This window comes from Erpetoichthys calabaricus, chromosome 13, assembly GCF_900747795.2.
Source record: "Erpetoichthys calabaricus chromosome 13, fErpCal1.3, whole genome shotgun sequence".
Classification (NCBI taxonomy): domain Eukaryota; kingdom Metazoa; phylum Chordata; class Cladistia; order Polypteriformes; family Polypteridae; genus Erpetoichthys; species Erpetoichthys calabaricus.
The window spans coordinates 48,212,296-48,235,591 of NC_041406.2; the positions used below are offsets into that span (position 1 = coordinate 48,212,296).

Below are 23,296 nucleotides of genomic sequence, written 5' to 3' on the forward strand. Positions count from 1 at the left end.
CCTGTTTTTTTTTTTTTTCTTCCGACTGCAGTTACTAGTCAGAACCAGGGTTAATTTTCTGTGCTCATCTCATTGCAATTCACGTATGCATGAAGTGTGGGATGGCTATTATAATCCCAAGGTATAAATGAGAGTAGAAAAACGCACTCACAAAAGAAGGCAGAATATTATTTTATGCTGACTGTTTTCACATTTTGATTTCTTCTAAGAAATATCCAGAATTAACGGCAGGTAATACGTTTGTATATAACTAGTATTCATGTGTAGGGATTTCTTTTTTTACATTTTACATTTTTTACATTGCAATATTGTGAAACTTCTCTTTTATTAAAAGTATAATAAATCTAATTTCTTCTTTATTATAAGGCTGATACAATATAAATTTAAACATACAGTGTTGCAAACTTTCTTACAATAAAAACTGTGTATTATATAAATGAAATTTGTTGTTCTTTTATAAACAGGATGAACAATGTTTACTTTGTGACACTTATAGTGACCATGCTGCTTTGTTCTTGTGTGACTTCTGAATTTGATTCCAGTGAGGAAGAATGGAAATCTCTGAGAAATCCTCAAAATCGAAATCTGGTAAGTAACTTTTGTTATGACTTTAAACACAAGGGGAAATTTAAAGAATGTATCTTAGCTGGCAGATTACTAGAGATTAAATGTTCTTGAGGAAAGGGGAAAATTAAAAGTTAAACTTCAGTTTATTTGAAGTAAAATTACCTTGGAGGTACATGAACATTTAATGAGTTCCTGCAATATTAATATTACAGAACATAATGAAGAATGTCCTAGTCCTTTACAATGAATCAGCATCACTAAATACATTTTATAAACAGCACTAATCAAACTCTCTGATTTATCATCTGCTACTTTGTATAAATAAATAATTTTACCAATCACACCATTTAGTAAATAACTGTACAGTACTGTGGTGATTTTTGGGACATTAATACCAAAAAAAAAAAAACAGAATAAAAATGTTTTAACATCTAATATACAGGCGTGTTCAGACATTACTAAATGAGACATCTCTGGAAAAGATATTTTGAATACTTGATCTTGCACATGATCCACAGCATCTCATATAACACCTGAAATCGGTTACGCAAGTATAATATAAAAAGTGCTAAAACTTACCTTCCATTATTTTCCATCAATATTTTCTATTTAAAATGTAAATGTAATGCACTCACAAAATAAACATTTTTAAACAGGAGCTTTCTTGAAAAGAAAAATCTCAATATAAAAACATCTTACAGCGTTTAGTGTCCACAACACATTGTGAGTCAGCACTCAGTTGTATGTATGCAAATCAAATGAATCTCTCAGTGTATACAATACAAGCTTACATTTGAGCATTACTATGATCTTGACTGGCTTAACGTTCACAGAGGCGCATCACAAATCAGTAAAGCTGGAAGCAGCCCTGTGATTCTAACTTCTTGTCATTAACATGCTTAGCTGTGCACACTGAAACATGAGCTCCTCATTTGTTTGTAAGTAAACTGGAAATCACATTAGCCTTGCTCTGGCATCACTGTTTTTGAAGACAATGTATATGTAACCTTAATTTAAATTGTGTATACATAATCAAATCACTCAGGAGTTATATTTCATAATTCAAAGGGTATGCCAGCTGAAGGAACTTTACAAAGCAAACAAATGTACAATTGAACATAACAGACAAAATACAAGATTATACAACACATGATACAAACTTAGAAGATTCAACATGGTAAGGGTGACCTAATAGTACATGGAAGTTGACAGAGAGCTTAAAACAACAATAGGCTACACAAGAATCAGAATATGTACTGTTGGTATAAAGGACTCAGAATTTGGAGGATGGGTTCAGGTATAGTTGAGTAATATGCAAAAGTTAATTTTTAAGAATTAATTGATTTTGAGCATTTATGAAGCATCACAAACAAGCAAAGTAAAAAGATTACTTGTACAGTAGTGTAAGCCACTGCAGAAAGATGTAAACGTATTCATTAGTTCATGCTTCAGTAATTTTTACCCTTAATTACAAAAGGCATTTTTCTCAACTACTGCAGGCAGTAAAACGTTCATTTAAAGAAGTAGCTACAGCTATAATAGGGTGAACAAAGTACTTCTACTACTGGTAAAACTAAACCTTTTTACTTTTGTTTTATAACTTACTTTAATGAAAACTGATCAAAATGACAATGAGAAGGCACATTTAAACAGTTTTATCAAGGTAGTGTATTTGAGCCTGGTAAGCAAAATAGCATTTAGAATTTAGTCAGACTGAAAGGGATGATTAATTTAAATATTAACAAATTATTAATTGAAAAACGCTGTTTTCCTAACCAGAAACTCATTTTGATTTAATTGCCAGGAGTCAGTAGTACTAGGGTGTTGTACCGTGTTAGCCATTATGGATGTAATGAGAAGTCATCTTGCCTGAAGAACGGGCCCGAGTTGCCTCGACAGCTTGCATATTGTAATCTTTTTAGTTAGCCAATGAAAGGCTTCATTTTGCCAGGAGTCATAAACACAATAGACTGAAGTAAACTTTTATGTCTTTGAGAAGTTATACTTCGTTATTATGTCATAATCCCTCTCTTGCTTTCTTTCAAAACATTTCAAATTGTTCAGTACATGTAGATCTGCTTTAAAAAGACCAGCAGATGCTTAATAGGAAGACCTCTAAGCATACTTTATAGCTTGTGTGGATATTTTTTGGTGTATTTTTCACTTTCTGCGGTGGGCTGGCCCCCTGCCCAGGGTTTGTTTCCTGCCTTGCGCCCTGTGTTGGCTAGGATTGACTCCAGCAGACCCCCGTGACCCTGTAGTTAGGATATAGCAGGCTGGATAATGGATGGATGGATGGATTTTTCACTTTAAACAACAGCAACTCTCAAGTCAATTATAATATACATTTAACTGTTTTTCATCCTAACCAAATATTCTATTTTAGTTTCCATTTCCTGCACAGAGAGACAAAGACACATGGTTAAAATCATTGATTTTTTTTTTTTTTTTTTTATATAAAGTCTTAAATATTTTATTGTCCATTGGTTCTGACAAATTTAGCTACATCGAGAGCGGACACTTTATTTTCCAGGGTAGCTTGACTCTCGTCTGGCTCCACTGAGAACATCAGAACTGGTTAAAGTGGTACTACATAACTATCAATTCAAGGGGGTACTAAGAAAAAGACATAAATAAAACATTATCCTTGCACAGACTTCAGATGCTTTGAGACCTGTGTTGATTTTGATTCCACTTCCAATTTGTCTGGGAGCACCACGAGCAGCTGCAATTTTTGCCCTTGAATATCTAACGTTAGTAACTGGAACTAATTAGGGTTTGGAGTAATATCAGGAATAAATTCTGTGTATTTTACATATTTATTTCAGTGTGGTACAGCAGCACAATGGTAAGAGATGCTGCTTTATAGCTCCAAAGAACAAAGTTAAATTCCGTTTTATACAGTATATAATTTGTACAGCCTTTAGGTTTCTCCATAGGGCTTTCCCTGGGGACTCCAGTTTTCTTCTCAGATTCCAGATATGTGCAGAGTAGGTTAATAATCAAGTCTGTTAAATAACAGACTAGTACCCCTAGCAGTGTTGGTTCCTGACTTATACCTGATGTTGTCGGGGCAGTTTCAGGCTCCCTATCACTTCAAAATTAGCTCAGGAGGTATGTTAGAGTAAATGGCACTCATGCATAGCCAATTATAGATGCTAATTAACCAAATATGCATATTGTTTGGAGGTGAAAGAAAACTACACTCAGACATGGGAAGTAAATGCAAATTCCAGGTTTATTCAGAATGTGATTATATTTGAAGTCATGTACCAGTGTGGGGTAACGTGCTAATAAAACAGTTTCAATACACAAACGTTTTCACACATAGTATTCTATGGGTATTGTAACCTGAAGGGAGGAAGAGGAGGAGGAGGTATGAAGCACGCGCTGATACAGCGCATTGCTGCACCCACCACATGACAAACCAACACAGAATGCCAGGTTAGGACCCGAGTGCGGCCATGCAATGGGTGACCTGAAGGGAATTGATTGTAATATGCAGTATCATTGGGTCAGTTCCGGTCAATCAAAATCTGATAGTGCTCTATTATAGCAGGGGTCCTCAATCACAGTCCTGGAGGGCCACAGTGGCTGCAGGTTTTTGTTCTAACCCGGTCACATAATTAGAAAGCAGTTCTTACCAATAATTTAATTTCATGGCTTGTTAGTGCTTTAACTCTGCAATGTCAGGTAATTCTCATATCCTAGATTTTCTTCCCCTTTCTAAGGATGTCCTCCAAATGATTTGAAGGCTAATTCTCGTCCTTCACTTTTTTTTCTTCACTTTCCTTCGAAGTATTTAATTAAACCAAATAGTGTGCAATAAATACACACAGATGTAAATGGTAAAAAGCTAATTGGAGAAATGCTGCTCTCTCTTGTCAAATGCATGCTATTGCTAAATAGGAGCAATTAAAAACCAAGAGTACAGCTGTTTAAGATTAAAATAAGCAATAAGGGTTCAAAATCTTAACGAGCAAGACGACTAAAGTGAAGCTGAAGTGTTACTTGACCAATAAGTGCTTCTTATTAAGCAACTGGGTTGGAGCAAAAACCTGCAGCCACTGCGGCCCTCCAGGACTGTGATTGAGGACCCCTGAATTATAGAAATGAACAACTGCATTGAGTAGTATTAAACAAAGTCTGCAAAGAGTACATAAAAATAAAATTGCTACCCTAAAACCCACAGAAAATCTCAATCACAGATGTGCTGCAGCCATGTGGTGTTCCCTCTAGCTCACCTCTAGACACTGCTGTGGGGTCAGCTTTTAGCCCCTCTGTGATGTGTAAGTGGCTTTGGAATATGTCCAACTGTAGGACTTGGATTTGCACATTGTGATTGAGCTAATCTGCTACTGTACTTACTGTATAAATACATATTTGTTTTCCTCTTTTTCTAGTTTATCAAAATTCTCCAGTCCTACTTAAATGGAAGAGGTATGAATCTGGTCAACTTGGGCAAAAAGGGAAAACTTACAGGTAACCTGGGAAGCAAAACCAAATCCAACTTTGACATTTATCAACAAGACCTGGAAAGCAACAATGCTTTTGATGTTTGAAGCATCTTCGTGCTAGTTTAAAGAACATTTTTATTCTTTACCAATTTGTTTACTTCTTCCTGTACAATGAACATTTTTGCAGTTCTCTGTCAACCCTGTAAACTATTTAAAATGTGTTTTCTTAAAGCAATATTCAAATCATTCCATTCTGGTTTTGTAAACAAAGCTGATGCAGACACATTTAAAAATTACTAATATATTTCAACTATAGCACAATGTAAGATTCTATTTCATTCTTGCATCATACAAACTTTGCAATACTATGATGACCTGAAACATATACTTTCTAAAAATAACAATAAATATCTTTCAGTAAGTGTTACTGAGCTTATCTATTTTGAATATTAATAGGAAACAATAAAGCCAACTGTATAATTTGTAATCACCTTGAACCTGAAAGATGTCTTTGGATCTGGTAAATTTATATAAATAAATGTGTAAATATCGCCATCTACAGAATGCTTAGGAGAACAAAGTAAAAATGTTTTCAGGCACTCAAGGAGCTTGCCTGTCATTCATTTCTGACTGAAGATAGAAATCAACGTTTACAAGGAGGCTGCTGCAGAGGTAGCACTAGGCAAGTATGGCAACTGTTAAAGTCCGGACCTAAAAGGGTCATAAAGGGTTTACATTATCCAACATTAGAGGATAAATATTACAATGGAAAGTGAGATAGCAGTCCTATCGTGGGATTATTTAGTGGAGCGTTCAGCAAAGATGAAAGATATCAGAATCAACAAACTAACAAATGGCAACCTCATAGCCACATAGTAGTATTTCACCTACTAGCTATACAAGATCATTAAAACAAAAACGGTGGCAAACCTTTTATGGTTAATATGGCTTAAATAATAATAATAAAGGAAAGAAACATTGAAATCTCCTCTCCTCTCCTCTATATTCAGAAACAGGAATTTCAATGATCCTGCCACTTTAAGGGCTCAGTTTAATGTTCAGTCGTACACCTACTACATTTGATCAATTTATCATTAGATGTAGCCACTTTAATTTTGCTTTATTGCTTATCACTTGCACTCCGCACCATCAAGCAGATATGCTCTTGCAGCTAACTCTGAGCTTCCCAAATCCCAAAACACATTAAATAATTATTACTCTTTTACAGAGTTACATAATTTAATGCCCTTATTTTAATTACAAAGTTTGTATAATAAAAATGTTTTGGAGGCCTAGGACCTTCCGGAATTGAACATATACAAGATACACAAAACATAAAACTGTTCTTATTTAAAACAAAGTATGGCTTGTAACAGCAACAGGCAAAAAATAATAAGTGCATAACAAGGCAGCAGAAAATAATCCAATATATTCCAAAAAATATGCAAGATCCTAAGGAGGTGGTAAGTACATTGTCTTTTAATATTGCCCTACTTTTTAACTGTGTATAATTATTTTTAATGTTTCATAGTTTCCATTTATACTTTGTCCAGCCATGCATGCTTCCACTTTTTAAACCAGCTAAAAAGAATTAGTCACATGCTGTATACTTAAAATAATTACTATATTATTACTTACCCCATTTGATTTGTAGTTATGGCTGAGGAAAAAAAATCTCATGCTATAATAGTGATAACAAAGTTTCTGACAGAACAGGCATCTATTGAACTGAAGACTCCCTCATTTTTTGGTCAAGAGCCTTGTCTTTAATTCAGATGTCCACTCCTATTGGAACACATTTCTGTCTGTGGGTTTCTCGCATTGAATTTTGAAAGACTGTTTGGAATATCAGTATGGGAAGATTAAACAGCAGTCTTATGGGAATCGAGTGATATCATTGGGATCAAATCTAGGATTAAAGCAATATTCAATAACACACTACATAATTTCAGTAAGGTCACCATGGTATTTATTTGGGCCACGTTGCTGCACCCACCACACAATGAAACAGCTCGGGATCCTGGTTGGCAACCCCAGGGAATAGTACCACATGGCCATATTGCCATAACTGACGCTCCCTCACAATGTAGGTAATGTGCCTCATTCGGGACTCCATGAGCAGCCACTCGTTCCACACAGTCAAACCAGCAGCACCCTAGGACTCTCTGAAAAGACACAGTACCAAAGGTGTCCAGTCTTCATCTCAAGCAACTGGACAGTGTCCATGCCTCGCAACCATATAGCAAAACAGGAAGCACCAGGACTCTAAAGACTTGGACCTTCATCCAATTGCATGACTAACCCCCCATACTCTCCCAATGCGTTACTAACTTCATAGGAAGAGTCACCAGAGACATGAATGTTGCTGCCGAGGTCGACTTTCTCTCCGCAGACAGACACACTGCTTTACGAAAATTGACAAAGGCTGCAAGACTCTGCCGATATTCGCGTTTGCGATCCATGAGAACACTCAGTGCCAGGATGCAGTCGATGGTAGACTTCTTGGGCGTAAAACCAGACTGTTCCGGTTGCTGGTAGGTGAGCAAGTGATCACAAATCCTACTGAGGAGGACCCTAGCAAGGACCTTACCAGGCACAGAGAACAGTGTTATCCCCCTGTAATTGCTGCAATCCAAGCGATCACCCTTACCTGAAAAGGCAATATAAGTATTATATTCAAATACTAGCTCTCTCCCGCCGCATCGCCCGCATAGTAGTGAAACAGGACAAACTTTAAAAATCAATAAACAAACAGGTATCATGAACTAAGCGGAGGCAGGGTATGCTCCAACACGTGGTGAGAGGCAGAGTGACTCCAATGGAGGCTGGCGTGTGAGTGAGGATGGTCCCGCCTCCCCCTCCCCTCGGCCTGCAGCCTCTGTCTTGGATTCGCACGAATAAATTGCTGCCGTAACCAAACTATAATACTTAGCAGGATAAGAGAAGTTGCAAAATCAACTGGGATGTTCAAGCAAATTACAGAAAAAAAACAGATCTAAATCCGTTAAGTAGTTCTCTCGTGAAATGCGGACAGACAACAGACAGACAGACATTGGATTTTATAGATATATGTGTGTGTATATTTATATATATATATATAGATATAGATAGATAGAGAGAGAGAGAGAGAGAGAAGTAGAGAGAAAGATACAGGTGCTGGTCATAAAATTAGAATATCATGACAAAGTTGATTTATTTCAGTAATTCCATTCAAAAAGTGAAACTTGTATATTAGATTCATTCATTACACACAGACTGATGTATTTCAAATGTTTATTTCTTTTAATTTTGATGATTATAACTGACAACTAATGAAAGTCCCAAATTCAGTATCTCGGAAAATTAGAATATTGTGAAAAGGTTCAATATTGAAGACACCTGGTGCCACACTCTAATCAGCTAATTAACTCAAAACACCTGCAAAAGCCTTTAAATGGTCTCTCAGTCTAGTTCTGTAGGCTACACAATCATGGGGAAGGCTGCTGACTTGACAGTTGTCCAAATGACGACCATTGACACCTTGCACAAGGAGGGCAAGACACAAAAGGTCCTTGCTAAAGAGGCTGGCTGTTCACAGAGCTCTGTGTCCAAGCACGTTAATAGAGAGGCGAAGGGAAGGACAAGATGTGGTAGAAAAAAGTGTACAAGCAATAGGGATAACCGCACCCTGGAGAGGATTGTGAAACAAAACCCATTCAAAAATGTGGGGGAGATTCACAAAGAGTGGACTGCAGCTGGAGTCAGTGCTTCAAGAACCACCACTCACAGACGTATGCAAGACATGGGTTTCAGCTGTCGCATTCCTTGTGTCAAGCCACTCTTGAACAAGAGACGGCGTCAGAAGCGTCTCGCCTTTGGACTGCTGCTGAATGGTCCAAAGTTATGTTCTCTGATGAAAGTACATTTTGCATTTCCTTTGGAAATCAAGGTCCCAGAGTCTGGAGGAAGAGAGGAGAGGCACAGAATCCACGTTGCGTGAGGTCCAGTGTAAAGTTTCCACAGTCAGTGATGGTTTGGGGTGCCATGTCATCTGCTGGTGTTGGTCCATTGTGTTTTCTGAGGTCCAAGGTCAATGCAGCCGTCTACCAGGAAGTTTTAGAGCACTTCATGCTTCCTGCTGCTGATGAACTTTATGGAGATGCAGATTTCATTTTCCAACAGGACCTGGCACCTGCACACAGTGCCAAAGCTACCAGTACCTGGTTTAAGGTCCATGGTATCCCTGTTCTTGATTGGCCAGCAAACTCGCCTGACCTTAACCCAATAGAAAATCTATGGGGTATTGTGAAGAGGAAGATGCAATACGCCAGACCCAACAATTCAGAAGAGCTGAAGGCCACTATCAGAGCAACATGGGCTCTCATAACACCTGAGCAGTGCCACAGACTGATCGACTCCATGCCACGCCGCATTGCTGCAGTAATCCAGGCCAAAGGAGCCCCAACTAAATATTGAGTGCTGTACATGCTCATACTTTTCATCTTCATACCTTTCAGTTGGCTAACATTTCTAAAAATCCTTTTTTTGCATTGGTCTTAACTGATATTCTAATTTTCCGAGATACTGAATTTGGGACTTTCATTAGTTGTCAGTTATAATCATCAACATTAAAAGAAATAAACATTTGAAATACATCAGTCTGTGTGTAATGAATGAATCTAATATACAAGTTTCACTTTTTGAATGGAATTACTGAAATAAATCAACTTTGTCATGATATTCTAATTTTATAACCAGCACCTGTACAGATGAATCTAAGGATCCGAAGAAAAACTGGGTCTTGTTCAGAAAGCGGACACCAACTCCTTCGTGTTGTTTGTTTTAGACTGGTCTACCCCTACTACAAACCCTGAACTTAAGGTTCATGGGGGTAAGGCCAGGTCCACCAGGGTCCCTAATCTTAAAATAGTGTAAGGGTGCCAAATCGTAAAAACAAGTGGCGTCCGCTTTCTGAACAAGAGCTGAAAAATTGAGTGGCACTGGCATTGGCAAATGAATTATCAGGTTTTTCAGCCTAAAATGGTTTCAATTTCTTTACCTTTTGATTGGGTGACCGTTAAATTGGCAACTTTCTAAAAAAAAAAAAAAATTTTAACATACATTATAATCCTTACTACCATCAGAGTCTGGGCATTTGGAAGATATGTAAGATTTGATTTTAAAAGTACAACACAAGAGGACTATATATGAATAAGGCATTAGGAAATAAAAGTATCCTGGGTAATGAGATTACTGATAAATTGAAATGAAAGGCACTGAATAAAGAACTAATAGATTTTGAATTACCTTTGGGGAAAAAAATGACATTAAAAATGTGATTATAAAATGAATTATAAATGAGTGGCAAGTAGTATGGCAATATGGTAATAAGGGAAGGAGCTTATATCAGTTAAAACCAACAGTTAATAATACAATTAAATTTAATAGCCAATCAAGGGGAGGTGATAACAGACTTCAGTTAGGACATTATGGATTTAATCATTATTTATGTTATTTTGTAAAACATTGACACAGGAATTGTATATAATACATGGGATGGGAGAAATATTATAATGCCTTGCAAAACGTTTAGGAATGAACGTCAGAAATTAATTTAAATTAAACGAATAATGAAAATCGTTCAGTAATTTTAGTGATACAGTATTATGAGGATACTTATAGACAACGGACGTCTATCAGGATGATTTACAACGCATTTTAATGACACTGGGGAAAAAATAGCTTTTGTGAAGAAAAGTCCATAGCAAGGAATCCAGGAAAGAATACGGTTGTTTATTCGGCAAATGGCAGCCTGTAAAACAACCGGAGGGTTAAGAAGAAGGCGTTTCCTGTTCGAGCACTGCTGATTTTCCATAAGTATTTGTATGCGCACATTGTAAGCATACGCCTGGATGACTTGAGGTGTGGAATATGTGACACAAGAAACGGGAAATTTTCTTCGTGGATGTTTTGATACTGTTTGTTGCTGTCCAGCGTTGGCCTCCATTGACGCCCATTCTCTCAGAAGTTTGTGTTCTCTGTTCTCCTTGAAAACAGGAGATTTCGGTTTTTTTCCGAAAGCACATTAGTATGCAAGATAGATATCTATCACTATTGGATGAAGAATTCCATTAAAATAAAAAATTTAAAAAAAGGTCTGGGTGATAAAGCCTAGAGTTCCAGGATGGGTTACGTTTGTGAATGTTTTATGAATCTGGAAACTCCTGTCCCCTCATGGACAGTCTTACCTACACGTCCGCGCCCTGTCAGTCATTCCTTACCTGTTAAATGGCCATTAACTGTGATACTGTATTGTAATTTGGTATAGTCGTAGTCATTCTACGCACCCAGCATGGATCTGATGAACCTGGTATTTTCATACTACTACAGAATGCAAAGATATTAAACAATAAACAACCACTTGAACAAAAACTAATTAAGCAAACAAATCCCCATGCTTTTTGTGAAACGGTTCTGTATTTGGCATTACACCGGCCAAAGAACCGAAGGGCATTCCGCCACCAAAACCAACTTAACGAGACTCCATAACTCGACACACGGAAACCCAAGCATTCAATTAATCCAGACTTTATTCTGAACAAGGAAACTGCGTTACCTAGAGATGCCTTTTGAAAATGTTGGAACACAAACAGGACCCGAACACTCCAGGAATACAACACAGGTGCTTCTGACTGTGAAAAAGCGGCTCAATCTACGTCGTGTCTGCGAAGAATAACATCTAAATATTTTTAAATGTTATATTATGAAGCTAGAAGAAGATTAATACGTTATCCTTATTTCGAGGAAAAAGAAACTGCCACTCTTAACTGTGGTATTTTATATTCTGTGTTTCAAAGTCCGACGCACTCTTCATAAGAACCCGCCCCTTCTCCTTAATATTCCATCCTGAGTGGCTCAGTCAGCTTTCAATCATCACCAACACCAAGTCACAAGACGGTTATCGGCAGTCTAACAGTGGCATAAAACGCGTCAGCCTTCAGTTTTGTATCTCGCTCTATCTTAATTTTACTCCCTTAAAATTAATTCAGCAGAAATGGATGACGAAGAACTTTCGGGTGCTCAGCTTTTGGCAGAAGCTCTGCGCACGCAAGTGAGTATACACTTTTTCATAGTTCAAAGCAATGTACACTTCTCTGTGATTCATAATTCATTGTATGTTTTCTCGACATATATCCCTTTAACCTTAAAAAAAAGCCACTTGTTCCAGAAGTTTTGATTTTCAATTCATGGTGCTGTGGAGGGAACCAATCTTGTCAATTCGTTATTTTCAGTAGGGAAGAAGTATATTGTTGCTCCAAATAAAATCGGGGCAGAAGTTTACCGGTCAACTGAAAACAAATCCCAGGCTTTATCATTAATGTTTACAATTGTCACGAATGTTTGAAATTTATCATTATTAGTAACTTTTAAAATATTCCGCCAGTTCCTGCTCTAATGCAATTCAGTTTGTTCTTACTGTATGCATGTGTTTTAAATCCTTAGGCAGTCACGGGGTAATTCTTTACTATTTGTACACGAAGTACACATGGAGTAGTTCAATCGTGTAGGTGGGTGAACGTTCAGTTCATAAATAATCAGTCTGACATTGTATTATAAGTAAACTTGGAAGGTTAAGGGGTAAGATAGTAAATGATTGTCAACCTGCACTGCCATGCTATATGTACAGTACGTCATTGACTGTAAAGAGCACCATTTCATCTCCCTTCAGCATTCCTGAAATATGCTCTACATCAGAAACGGTTCTGGGATTTTTGATGCCCTAGGCGAAATTGTAAATGCGCCCCCCACCACCCTCTTTGCTTTGAGAGGAATCATCACTGCCAGACCTGTAAATTGAGACCAGGAGACAGGAGAGGACAGCATTTAGGACCTCAAATTAAAAATTTGAAAATGCTGAATTATAGCAATGTCTGTTCACCATCTCAGAAAAATACACTCTTGAGGGGTACAGTTTCATAAAATAAATAGGAACATGGCAGTATCAGTAGTCTATATTGCTTTAACATCCATCCATCCATCCATTTTCCAACCCGCTGAATCCGAACACAGGGTCACGGGGGGTCTGCTGGAGCCAATCCCAGCCAACACAGGGCACAAGGCAGGAACCATTCCCGGGCAGGGTGCCAACGCACCGCAGGACACACACAAACACACCCACACACCAAGCACACACTAGGGCCAATTTAGAATCACCAATCCACCTAACCTGCATGTCTTTGGACTGTGGGAGGAAACCAGAGCGCCCGGAGGAAACCCACGCAGACACGGGGAGAACATGCAAACTCCACGCAGGGAGGACCCGGGAGGCGAACCCAGGTCCCCAGATCTCCCAACTGCAAGGCAGCAGTGCTACCCACTGCGCCACCATGCCGCCTGCTTTAACATTTCTCTAAAAAAAATTACAAGCACTTGAATTTTTGCTGCAACTACAGTTTGATTTCTGTAGTTATCTATTTAAACCACCATCTAAACTTGTGCTTTTCGATGATGTGGACATTCTGCATATAAACATTTTTTAGCTGAGAAATTACCATAACATCCATCCATCCATCCATCCATTTTCCAACCTGCTGAATCCGAACACAGGGTCACGGGGGTCTGCCGGAGCCAATCCCAGCCAACACAGGGCACAAGGCAGGAACCATTCCCGGGCAGGGTGCCAACCCACCGCAGGACACACACAAACACACCCACACACCAAGCACACACTAGGGCCAATTTAGAATCACCAATCCACCTAACCTGCATGTCTTTGGACTGTGGGAGGAAACCGGAGTGCCCGGAGGAAACCCACGCAGACACGGGGAGAACATGCAAACTCCACGCAGGGAGGACCCGGGAGGCGAACCCGGGTCCCCAGGTCTCCCAACTGCGAGGCAGCAGCACTACCCACTGCGCTACCGTGCCGCCCTTACCATAACATATACATGTCATTTAAATTAATAAAATAAATTGAAAACTAAGCATAATGACAACATTCAGTGAAACTGAGAATATAGTGATTTTCTTTAAATAGGAATTGTTGGTAAGGATTCCTATTTTCCTCAAATAATGCAATATGCCTATCCAAAAAAAACACACATCTGCTTTAGCATGCCCAGAGCAAATCTCACAAATGGTGGTGAGCAACAGAGGACAATGTTTGCAAAGTTTTACAAGTTTTAATGTATTTCAATTTGGGAGACAGTTATAGTTTGGGTTACAACTGCTTTTAGCAATTCACTCAAGAACTACAGTCCTGTTGCAGTTTTGATCGTTTAATTTTATTTCGCCATGTAAGTCTCTTCTATGCCACAGTTTGAGGACTATAATTATTGGCATCATTGTTGTTGTTCGTGTTGTTGTTGGACTGTGTAGGTTGTCAGATGTTAAGACCAAACATCTCAAGTATGTGAAAATATAAAAAAATATAATCGGACTTTCACTTTGAGTCTGAGTGTTCATAGGTCTTAATTGTTTAAAAAAAAAATGTTGTGTCACCCAGGGCCGTTTCTGGGCAACAGATTGTGCTGGGTGTAGTGCAGAGAGTGCAGGCGCTGCTGAGGCACACAACACAAACATTTCATTGCGTTCCAGTCTGGGGGTATTTTTCGTATGTCGCTTAAATCATCCGAGATCAGGTGCCTCATCTTTGATAAGTTAATGCCGGTGACACTCATCCAGGATAGGTCGGTTTTTCAAACGCAGTCGTGTGTTTGATTAGTCTAGCTGGATCTAATCATCTGAGATGAATGCGCGCACCCGCGCTGATTGAAAAGCCCATATATATCTAGAAAACATGATCAGCAAGTCTTTGATAGGCTGTAACAAAATGACGAAAGAACGGCCGCATTTTTTTTTTCACACACGCGGCGCAAGACCTTTTATTCGAAGGACATGAAAAATTTCAAGATTTAATATGCACAAGGGGTAACACTGCAAAAGCAGCCCAGACCAGAAAAGACGGCTGGCAAAAAGTGGCCGACAAATTAAACGCGAAGTACTGTGCATTGTACTTACTGAATGCAGCGTTTCATTTCCTATGTGTCAGATTAATTATTATTTAATATGTCATAATTCCAGATCAAACGTGAGCACAAGGAGAAAATGGGAACAGGTTAAAGTGAAGTACAAGAATATACTTCAAACTGGTAAATATTGGTATATAACTATTTAAAGAATTGTTGACACAAAGAATCATATATAATATAAAAAACATTAATTTTAAAGCTAATAAGAAGGCAGACAAGCAAAAAACAGGTGGAGGTCCACGCGGTCCACATCTAACCTCTGCAGAAGAGTTGGCTCTCCAGCAAAATGCCCATCGCCCTGTTTCTGAGGGCATTCCAGGGGGAAGCTCCTCCTCAGAACCAGTGGCAGGATGCAGTGGTCACTTCATTTCAGGTAAAGGATGGTCATTGCATATATTTGTCCTCCATGTGTGCCATAGGTAGGTTCCTTATAGCCCTCTTTTTTTGTTGGGTCAGTTGCAGGGAATGTCATATCCCTTGAACCTGTGTCTGACCAATGAGATATTGACGAAGGTCAAATATTTGATGAAGACACTGTGTCTAATTATTCATCAGGATGAGAGGTACATTTTCCAAATAATGTTTGATTAAACTCCACTGTGATCAGTCCCATGTGCCCCAATCACATTTGGAAATCCTGGTAATGAAAATGTTAGGCTGATTGTGAGATTCTTTATGGAACTGTGGGTGTTTTAGCCTGTGTATTACCTACCTGCAATGGCATGAAATGCCTCTTTTATTGTCTGCACACACAGGTGTCCAGGAAACACTATGAAAACCCGAAGGAAATATTTCAGAGCCAAACAGATTTTACGAATTGCCTGGCAAACTGCACTTTTAGTTAGATTTTCCGCATCGCCTACAGTATATAAAAAAGTGCCACTTGTAAAAAACCTCAAAGCAATGCCTACTGTCTTTGTGGTTGTGAGAGCCCGACTTCGCCTAGTTTGACTTCGAATATAAGGTGCTAATAAATCTTTGAGGTACAATATTCCCCCTCAGCTAAAGCGGTATCTTTCGAAAAGAATTTCCTCCGGGAGCAATAAAGGATCTTGCCGATCGTGCAAAACCCTCTCTATATGAAATTCTCTTCTTATAATTTGCGCACCGATATCAATTGGTCGCTCATTCATGAACGGCGAAGCCCTGACTGGATGACTTCCACGCACCGTCACTGATCATGTGTGTAAACTAATCCTTGTGTACGTAGAACAAACCTGCTCCGAGCAGGTTTGCGGATTAGGATGTGTTGCTATGACAACACTTCCTGCAAGAGTTTCGAAAAACCGACAGATCCAGGATCAGGCCAAATCGTCAACAATTACATCCGGCTAAACGACTAATCCACGTACGAAAAATACCCCCCTGGTCCAGACAATTTTTTCTAAACAAAATAAATAAAGATAGGAATCTCAGTATGGGGCTGCAGTAATGCACCCTGACCACTAGAGGATGCCCCAGGCGCTTGCCTAAACCGCCTATGCCCAGAAATGGCCTTGCTCAATATTTATATATTACATAAGCATTTAAGAACTACATAAAAAGTTTGAATGAATTTAATCTTTCATTTATTGATGAGAGGAGGAATGAAAGTGGACGCACATAGACTAGGCCCCTAATACATGGCCGCACTAGATGGAATTCTGTTTGTAAGGCTGGCTGTTTACATAGGTACCTCTGAAACGAGCTTTGAAGCTGCTTATTTCAGTGATCAAATGCCGGCTCATGCTATTGATGATTCATCACCAGTTTGATGCAGCTTGTCAATACTGTTATGTAGCTCTTCTTTTGAAATTGCTGTCCCTATCAGCTGCTTCCAACTTTGGAAAAATTTGCTAAAATTGGATATTATGTCTGCTTTTCATCCCACAGCTGACACCAATGTTGGCGCGGAGTGCCAAAATGGATCCTTTGCTCTTTATGTGGCTCTCTTAGGTTGATCGCGATCCTTAAAAGAACTGCTCACCATTGTCTAATTAGATGGAATACTGTTTGCTACATTGCTGGCTGACTGTTTTTAAAGGACCCTCAGCTGCTTGGTCTGAAGTTTCTCATTTTCATAATAGAATGGCAGCTCATACTATGGGTGACTCATCCCTGGTTGATTCAACTTGACAATACTGTTACAGTATTCGGACCCTTGACCAATTGACCAATCCTCTAATTTTACTAAATAACTAATCTATCCGTTTATTTTCAAACATGCTTTTCATAAGCAGGGTCATGGGCAAACTGGAGCCTATCCCAGCAAGTAATGGGCGCAAAGCAGCAACAACACCTGGCAGGGCAACAGACCATTGGAGGATCAACAAACCGACACACATATTTGGGCCAATTTAGGAAAGCCAGGGCCCCTAATCTGCATGTCTTTAGACTATGGGAAGAAACCAGAGCTCCTGGAGGAAACCCCTGAGGACCGTAGGAGAACATGCAAATTCAACTCAAGGAGCAACTGGGATGTAAACCCTGGTCTCCTTGTTGCGAGGTAGCAGCACTACCATTGCCCCACTGTGACTCCATGAATAATAAATCTTTTGGTTGCATTTTTATTGTAAAAGATACATAATTAGATTTTTAATATGGTATTGTTCTGTGTTAGAAAAATAAATGAGGACAATTACTACCTAAGGGGCACAGCCATCATAAACATTTGCCTCCACCAGTAAATTAATAACTTTTTTGAGTAAAATCTCCACAAAAAAAGACATTACTTAAAAAGATCCATATTATTGTTGGTTTGTCCAAATTGCAGTGCAGGGGAAACGTTTTGTGGTCAGATGAGGCCAAGATTCAAATTTCTGGGCAAAGTTCAAATAGATAACGTTTGGTGCAAATGTTACACTGTTTGCTTCTAAAAAATACTTTCAGTAAAGTACAGTGATGACAACCTTATGCTGCTGGGTTGGTTTTCATCATTTGAGGCCATTTGCTGAAAATAGAAGGAAAAAATGGACGATGAAAAGCACAAACAAATACTCCAGCATAACGTGTTTCAGTGTACTAAAAAACTGAAACTACCAAACATAAGGCCAAAGTAAACTTGGGGCGGCTCAAGTGCAAAATGGTGAATGTTTTACAGAGGTGTAGTTAAAGCCCTGATTTCAGTGTAATTGAGAATATGTGGCACTATTTGAATTTGCACAAGGTGACCGCACACACACACACATACAGGTTTCTTTTTTGGAGTAGGACTCCATCATTATTGATATCTAATCTGCTGTTTGATATCGGCAGATTGATCACCTTATGATATGTCCAGGAGATGCTATTGTGGCAGGCCTGCACAGTGGTATTTTTCTTAAAGGACCATCCCTAGTCAAATACATCAACCATATTTGAGGAATGCTGATGTGCCATCAGGTCTTTTGATGTGAGCAGCAAACTGCTAGAAATGTTCCATCAGTCCTGAAAAACTTATCAAGAAACCTTGCTCCATCACAGGATTAACCCTGGACACACTGGAACTTGTTGTAGAAAAAGGAATTGTGGCAATTTTAGAACAACCCCCTCCATCCTGTCCTGGGGGGCACTATTGGAACACTTTTAGCAACATGCCCATTCCAGCATGGTGAACTAAGAAGGGGTCTTTTCTGCCTGCTGCTATTTTAGACAATTCATTGCTTCCTCCTGACATTCCACACAAAAAGATGATACTTAAGGTCATTTTGCAATTACATACATTTATTGATCGATTGTTTTATTTGTTCTGTTAATCTGTATCTTTGTTTTATGTTTCTGCTGTTTTATATGTCACAGGCAAAATTAAATTTTAAAATCTAGTTTGGCCTGTCGCATATGTATCTAAATTTCCTCTTGGAATTATGTAGTACTAGGGTGTTGTACCGTGTTAGCCATTATGAATGTAGAGAAAAGCCAAGCAAAATGACACCTTTTATTGGCTAACTAGAAAGATTACAATATGCAAGCTTTCGAGGCAACTCAGGCCCCTTCTTCAGGCAAGATGTATCTTGCCTGAAGAAGGGGCCTGAGTTGCCTCGAAAGCTTGCATATTGTAATCTTTCTAGTTAGCCAATAAAAGGTGTCATTTTGCTTGGCTTTTCTCTTGGAATTAATAAAGTTTATATAATCTAATCTAAAATACTGTCCATCAATCCAGAATATACCATTACATCAAAACCAGTTAAGTACATCGAAAGCAGTGATATTCCAGTTTATGCAATTAGCATTTTTATTAACCAACATTTTGCAAGATGGCACATTGCATAGAAATGAGGAATAAAAAGACATTCCAACACAGATTCAAGGAGCTACTGTTGTCATAGAGTGAGCCATTTGAGTGAGCCATTGCATTTGTTTGCATACTTTATATTCACCTGGAGACCAAGTCAAAGTGTTAGCATAAAGTTGGTTTAAAAAGTTGTGGTATGAGATAAAATTGTCAGATTTTTTTTAATTGCTCAAAGATTTGAAGCAGCTCAGTAAAGAGAAATGCCTTCAGGCTGATCAAAAGGTGCAGGTTATGTTTGATAGAAGCTATTCAACAATGTCCAAACACAAATCGCTTGTATCTTGTAGTGTTTGTGCAATTCCCATGATCCACTGTCAAAGTTGTCTATTATATCTTCAATGATAGAAATTAGATGATAAGACCATTAGTCTTAGATTTTTTCTTTTTTGTGTGATGTTACTTAAAAGGATGGCTATGTGGAGATGTTTCTTTGGTGTTTTGATATGTGCTTCTTCAATTAAAAAAATCTGCTTATTGTATAAAACCTTGTCAGGAAAATGCTTCATGACTTTAAAACCATTTTGTTTTGTAGAAATTCAAAGGCAAAAGGACACATTACTCAGTTCATATTATCATTTCTAACTTTCTTAGGCACAAATATAACACGTTTGTTTGAAATGACGATCAGCTGTGAATAAAACATTTGGTAAATCTAAGATGCACCTTATTTAGAAACAAGGGATATTTTTCATGTTGAAATTGACAAACAAGGAAATCTTTTGAAATAAAAGCAAAACATCTGCATTTTGAGACTGGTTTGTCTTTTGGATGTTTATATTTAAAGACTAATAAATCATTGACATGCAGTATGTGTGTTCTTTAAGAGATCATTTGAGTGATAGTGGTTAATAAGCCTGCTTAAAAGCAGTTTTTGATGTTCTATGCGATGTAGGGGTTTGAAAAAATAAAATCTTTAACAGTTATTAACTTTTTGGCATGCTCTTATGTCTTGTTAGAATGTTAAATACATATTTGGCATCGTTGGAGTTCCTGTAATAGAAATTGCAATGGCTGCACAAGCAGCTGGAATTAAATATATTGGAATGAGAAATGAACAAGCGGTAAGTGATCTTTTTTAGTATACCTACAGCAGCTTACAGCTCTTTGCCCTGACAGTAATGTGATGACAGGAGAGGAGGAACTATTGTGGTGATAATGTCATTTCTCAATGTAGTCTCCACCCTTCTCAATGCACTGGCACCACCTGCCTGGAAGTACCTGGATTCCAGCAGATTAAAAGGTTTTGTCTTGCCCTCACAACCACTCGTGCACCCACGTTATTGTCAAACACTACATACTGAGGAATACTACAGTCACTAGTGCAAGTTACTGTGACTTGCTGGAGACCAATGTGAAGCCTGCTATTTGATCCAAGCGGTGGGGACTGCTGTCTCAAGGAGCCCTTTTGCTTCAAGACAATGGCCTCCCACATACTGCAAAGAATACCAAGGCTTGTCTGGAGAAACTGAAGTTTGAGGTATTGCCACATCCTCCTTATCCACCAGATTTTTTTGGGCCGCTAAAAAAAAACCTCTGGGTGGTCGTCGATTCAAGACAGATAATAATGATGTGAAGAAAGTGGTGCACGAGTGGTTGCGAAGACAAGATAAAACCCTTTATTCTGCTGGAATCCTGGTACTTCCAGGCAAGTGGCATAAGTGCATTGAGCAGGGTGGAGACTACGTTGAGAATGACATTATCAGTTTTGTTAAGGTTTGTTTCATTTTCTACTATTATCTTGACTTCCCCTCATATTTGTCTTATTAATTTCCTCTGTTTGCCTTTTTTTTTATGTGCTGCCAAAGTACGTTTAGTTTTACTACCAGTGTAATCCATGTAATGTACTCTTTCTCCTTATTTTAGATGGACTTTTATAAAAAAAAATCTAATCATCTGAAAATAAGTGCTTTTTTGTAGTGAACATTTTATTTTTACCATTCTTGTATTTCCTTACTACTCTTTTTGTTTTTATTCTTTCCCAACATAGGCATGTTATGCTGCATCAGCAGTTGGCTTTCTAACTGGAAGGTATGGATACCTTCATAAGGAGAGATTTTTTTTTGTGTGTTTACAGTTATGGGCCATATAGTCAAGCAGTCTGTTCTGGTGTTCAGTTGCAGTAGTTGAACTCTGTCAAAACATGCAACTAATAACTGTATGAACACACTATACATGATATATTATTTTTCCATCAGCACCCTCATTGTCACTTTCTTCTGATAGGTCAAAATCCTTATCCAGCAGTACATAATCCAATACACAGTACATACAATACACAGGACATCTTCTGCAGGGTTTTTTTTTTTTTAATTAAATGAGAGTGCCAGCTGGTATTTGATGCTGTGCTATGAGGGAAATTAATGACGGCCATTAAATGCATTCATTTTATGGTCTTTGCTGCCATCTGTTGGATAAATTTTAAGTAATAGCTAGATCAGGGGTGTGCAAAGTCATTCCTGGAGGGCCGCAGTGGCCGCGGGTTTTTGTTCCAACCCAGTTGTTTAATTAGAAAACAATCCTTGCCAATAATTACATTTCATGGCTTGTTAGTGCTTTAACTCTGCTATGTCAAGTCATTCTCAAATCCTAGATTTTTTTTTTCCATTCTAAAGATATCATCCAAATATTTTGAAGTGTAAAACGGATGGGTAATTCTCAATTCTTCACTTTCTTCTCTTCTCTTTCCTTCCAAGTATTTAATTAAACCAAATAGTGCCTGATAAATACACACAGGCGTAAAGGGTAACAAGCAAAATGGATAACTGCTGGTTTCTTTTGTCATTTGCATCTTATTGCTAATAAGGAGCAATTACAAACCAAGAATGCAGCTGTTTAAGACTTAAATAAGCAATAAGGGTTCAAAATCTTAACGAGGGAGATAACTAAAATGAAGCAGAAGTGTTTCTAGAGCAATTAGTGCTTCTTATTAAGCAATTGGGTTGGAACAAAAACCTGCAGCCACTGCGGCCCTCCAGGAATGACTTTACACACCCCTGAGCTAGATAGTACTTTATTTGTTCCAATGGGAAAATTTCTTTTTTACAGAACCTCAAGAAATATTAGAACAAACAAGTACGCTTCTCAAATACACATAAAAATTGCAAAAAAAAAATAATTTTTTGTCACAGTGAGGCATTTATAAAGAGGTAATATAGTCCAAGACACCTTTTCTTGACATTTAGCTTTCTGCCCCTTGATATTAACTGACCTGTTTACATAGACTCTTGTAAACACCCAACTTTGCAGGAGTTAATGGTAAATAAGACTGGAAATGCTGCTTATTATCATGCTGGGCCATTCTTTCTAGTAAGTTGAAAACTTGAAGATAACATCTGATCTCATTATCTTGTTCTTCTTCTTTTGGCTGCTCCCGTTAGGGGTTGCCACAGCGGATCATCTTCTTCCATATCTTTCTGTCCTCTGCCTCTTGTTTTGTTACACCCATCACCTGCATGTCCTCTCTCACCACATCCATAAACCTTCACTTAGGCCTTCCTCTTTTACCCTTGCCTGGCAGCTCTATCCTTAGCATCCTTCTCCCAATATACCCAGCATCTCTCCTCTGCACATGTCTGAACCAACACAATCTTGCCACTCCGACTTTGTCTCCCAACCGTCCAACTTGAGCTGACCCTCTAATGTACTCATTTCTAATCCTATCCATCCTCATCACACCCAGTGCGAATCTTAGCATCTTTACCTCTGCTACCTCCAGCTCTGTCTCCTGCTTTCTGGTCAGTGCCACCGTCTCCAACCCATATAACATAGCTGGTCTCACTACCTGTCCTGTAGACCTTCCCTTTCACTCTTCCTGATACCCATCTGTCACAAATTACTCCTGACACTCTTCTCCACCCATTCCACCCTGCCTGCACTCTTTTTCACCTCTCTTCCACAATCCCCATTACTCTGTACTGTTGATCCCAAGTATTTAAACTCGTCCACCTTCACCAACTCTACTCCATGCATCCTCACCATTCCACTGACCTCCCTCTCATTTACACACATTAATT

The 23,296-nt window shown here is 38.5% G+C and overlaps 3 protein-coding genes across 4 annotated transcripts in view; 2 read left to right on the forward strand and 1 right to left on the reverse strand.

The window, feature by feature from the left end:
- The window catches only part of btd (biotinidase), a 32,029-nt gene extending 20,152 nt beyond the window's left edge, over window positions 1-11,877 (reverse strand). Inside the window, exon 1 of the mRNA XM_028818211.2 lies at window positions 11,620-11,877. The gene's annotated coding sequence lies outside the window, so the exon portion shown is untranslated. The remainder of the gene's footprint in view (window positions 1-11,619) is intronic.
- LOC114664197 (uncharacterized protein C2orf66) lies at window positions 142-5,486 on the forward strand. Its single transcript, XM_051935914.1, has 3 exons — window positions 142-231; window positions 465-588; window positions 4,971-5,486. Exons 2-3 carry the CDS (start codon window positions 466-468, stop codon window positions 5,127-5,129), a joined length of 282 nt encoding a protein of 93 aa, XP_051791874.1. The 5' UTR covers window positions 142-231; window position 465; the 3' UTR covers window positions 5,130-5,486.
- A 51-nt stretch (window positions 11,878-11,928) lies between the features above and the next one.
- Window positions 11,929-23,296, forward strand: part of hacl1 (2-hydroxyacyl-CoA lyase 1) — a 63,342-nt gene continuing 51,974 nt past the window's right edge. Inside the window, exons 1-3 of one of the 2 annotated variants that reach the window (XM_028818210.2) lie at window positions 11,929-12,114; window positions 20,240-20,344; window positions 21,271-21,311. In XM_028818210.2, coding sequence (XP_028674043.1) covers window positions 12,058-12,114; window positions 20,240-20,344; window positions 21,271-21,311 — 203 coding nt within the window. In that variant the 5' untranslated portion in view covers window positions 11,929-12,057. The remainder of the gene's footprint in view (window positions 12,115-20,239; window positions 20,345-21,270; window positions 21,312-23,296) is intronic. The other variant, XM_051935909.1, reaches the window with a different exon arrangement.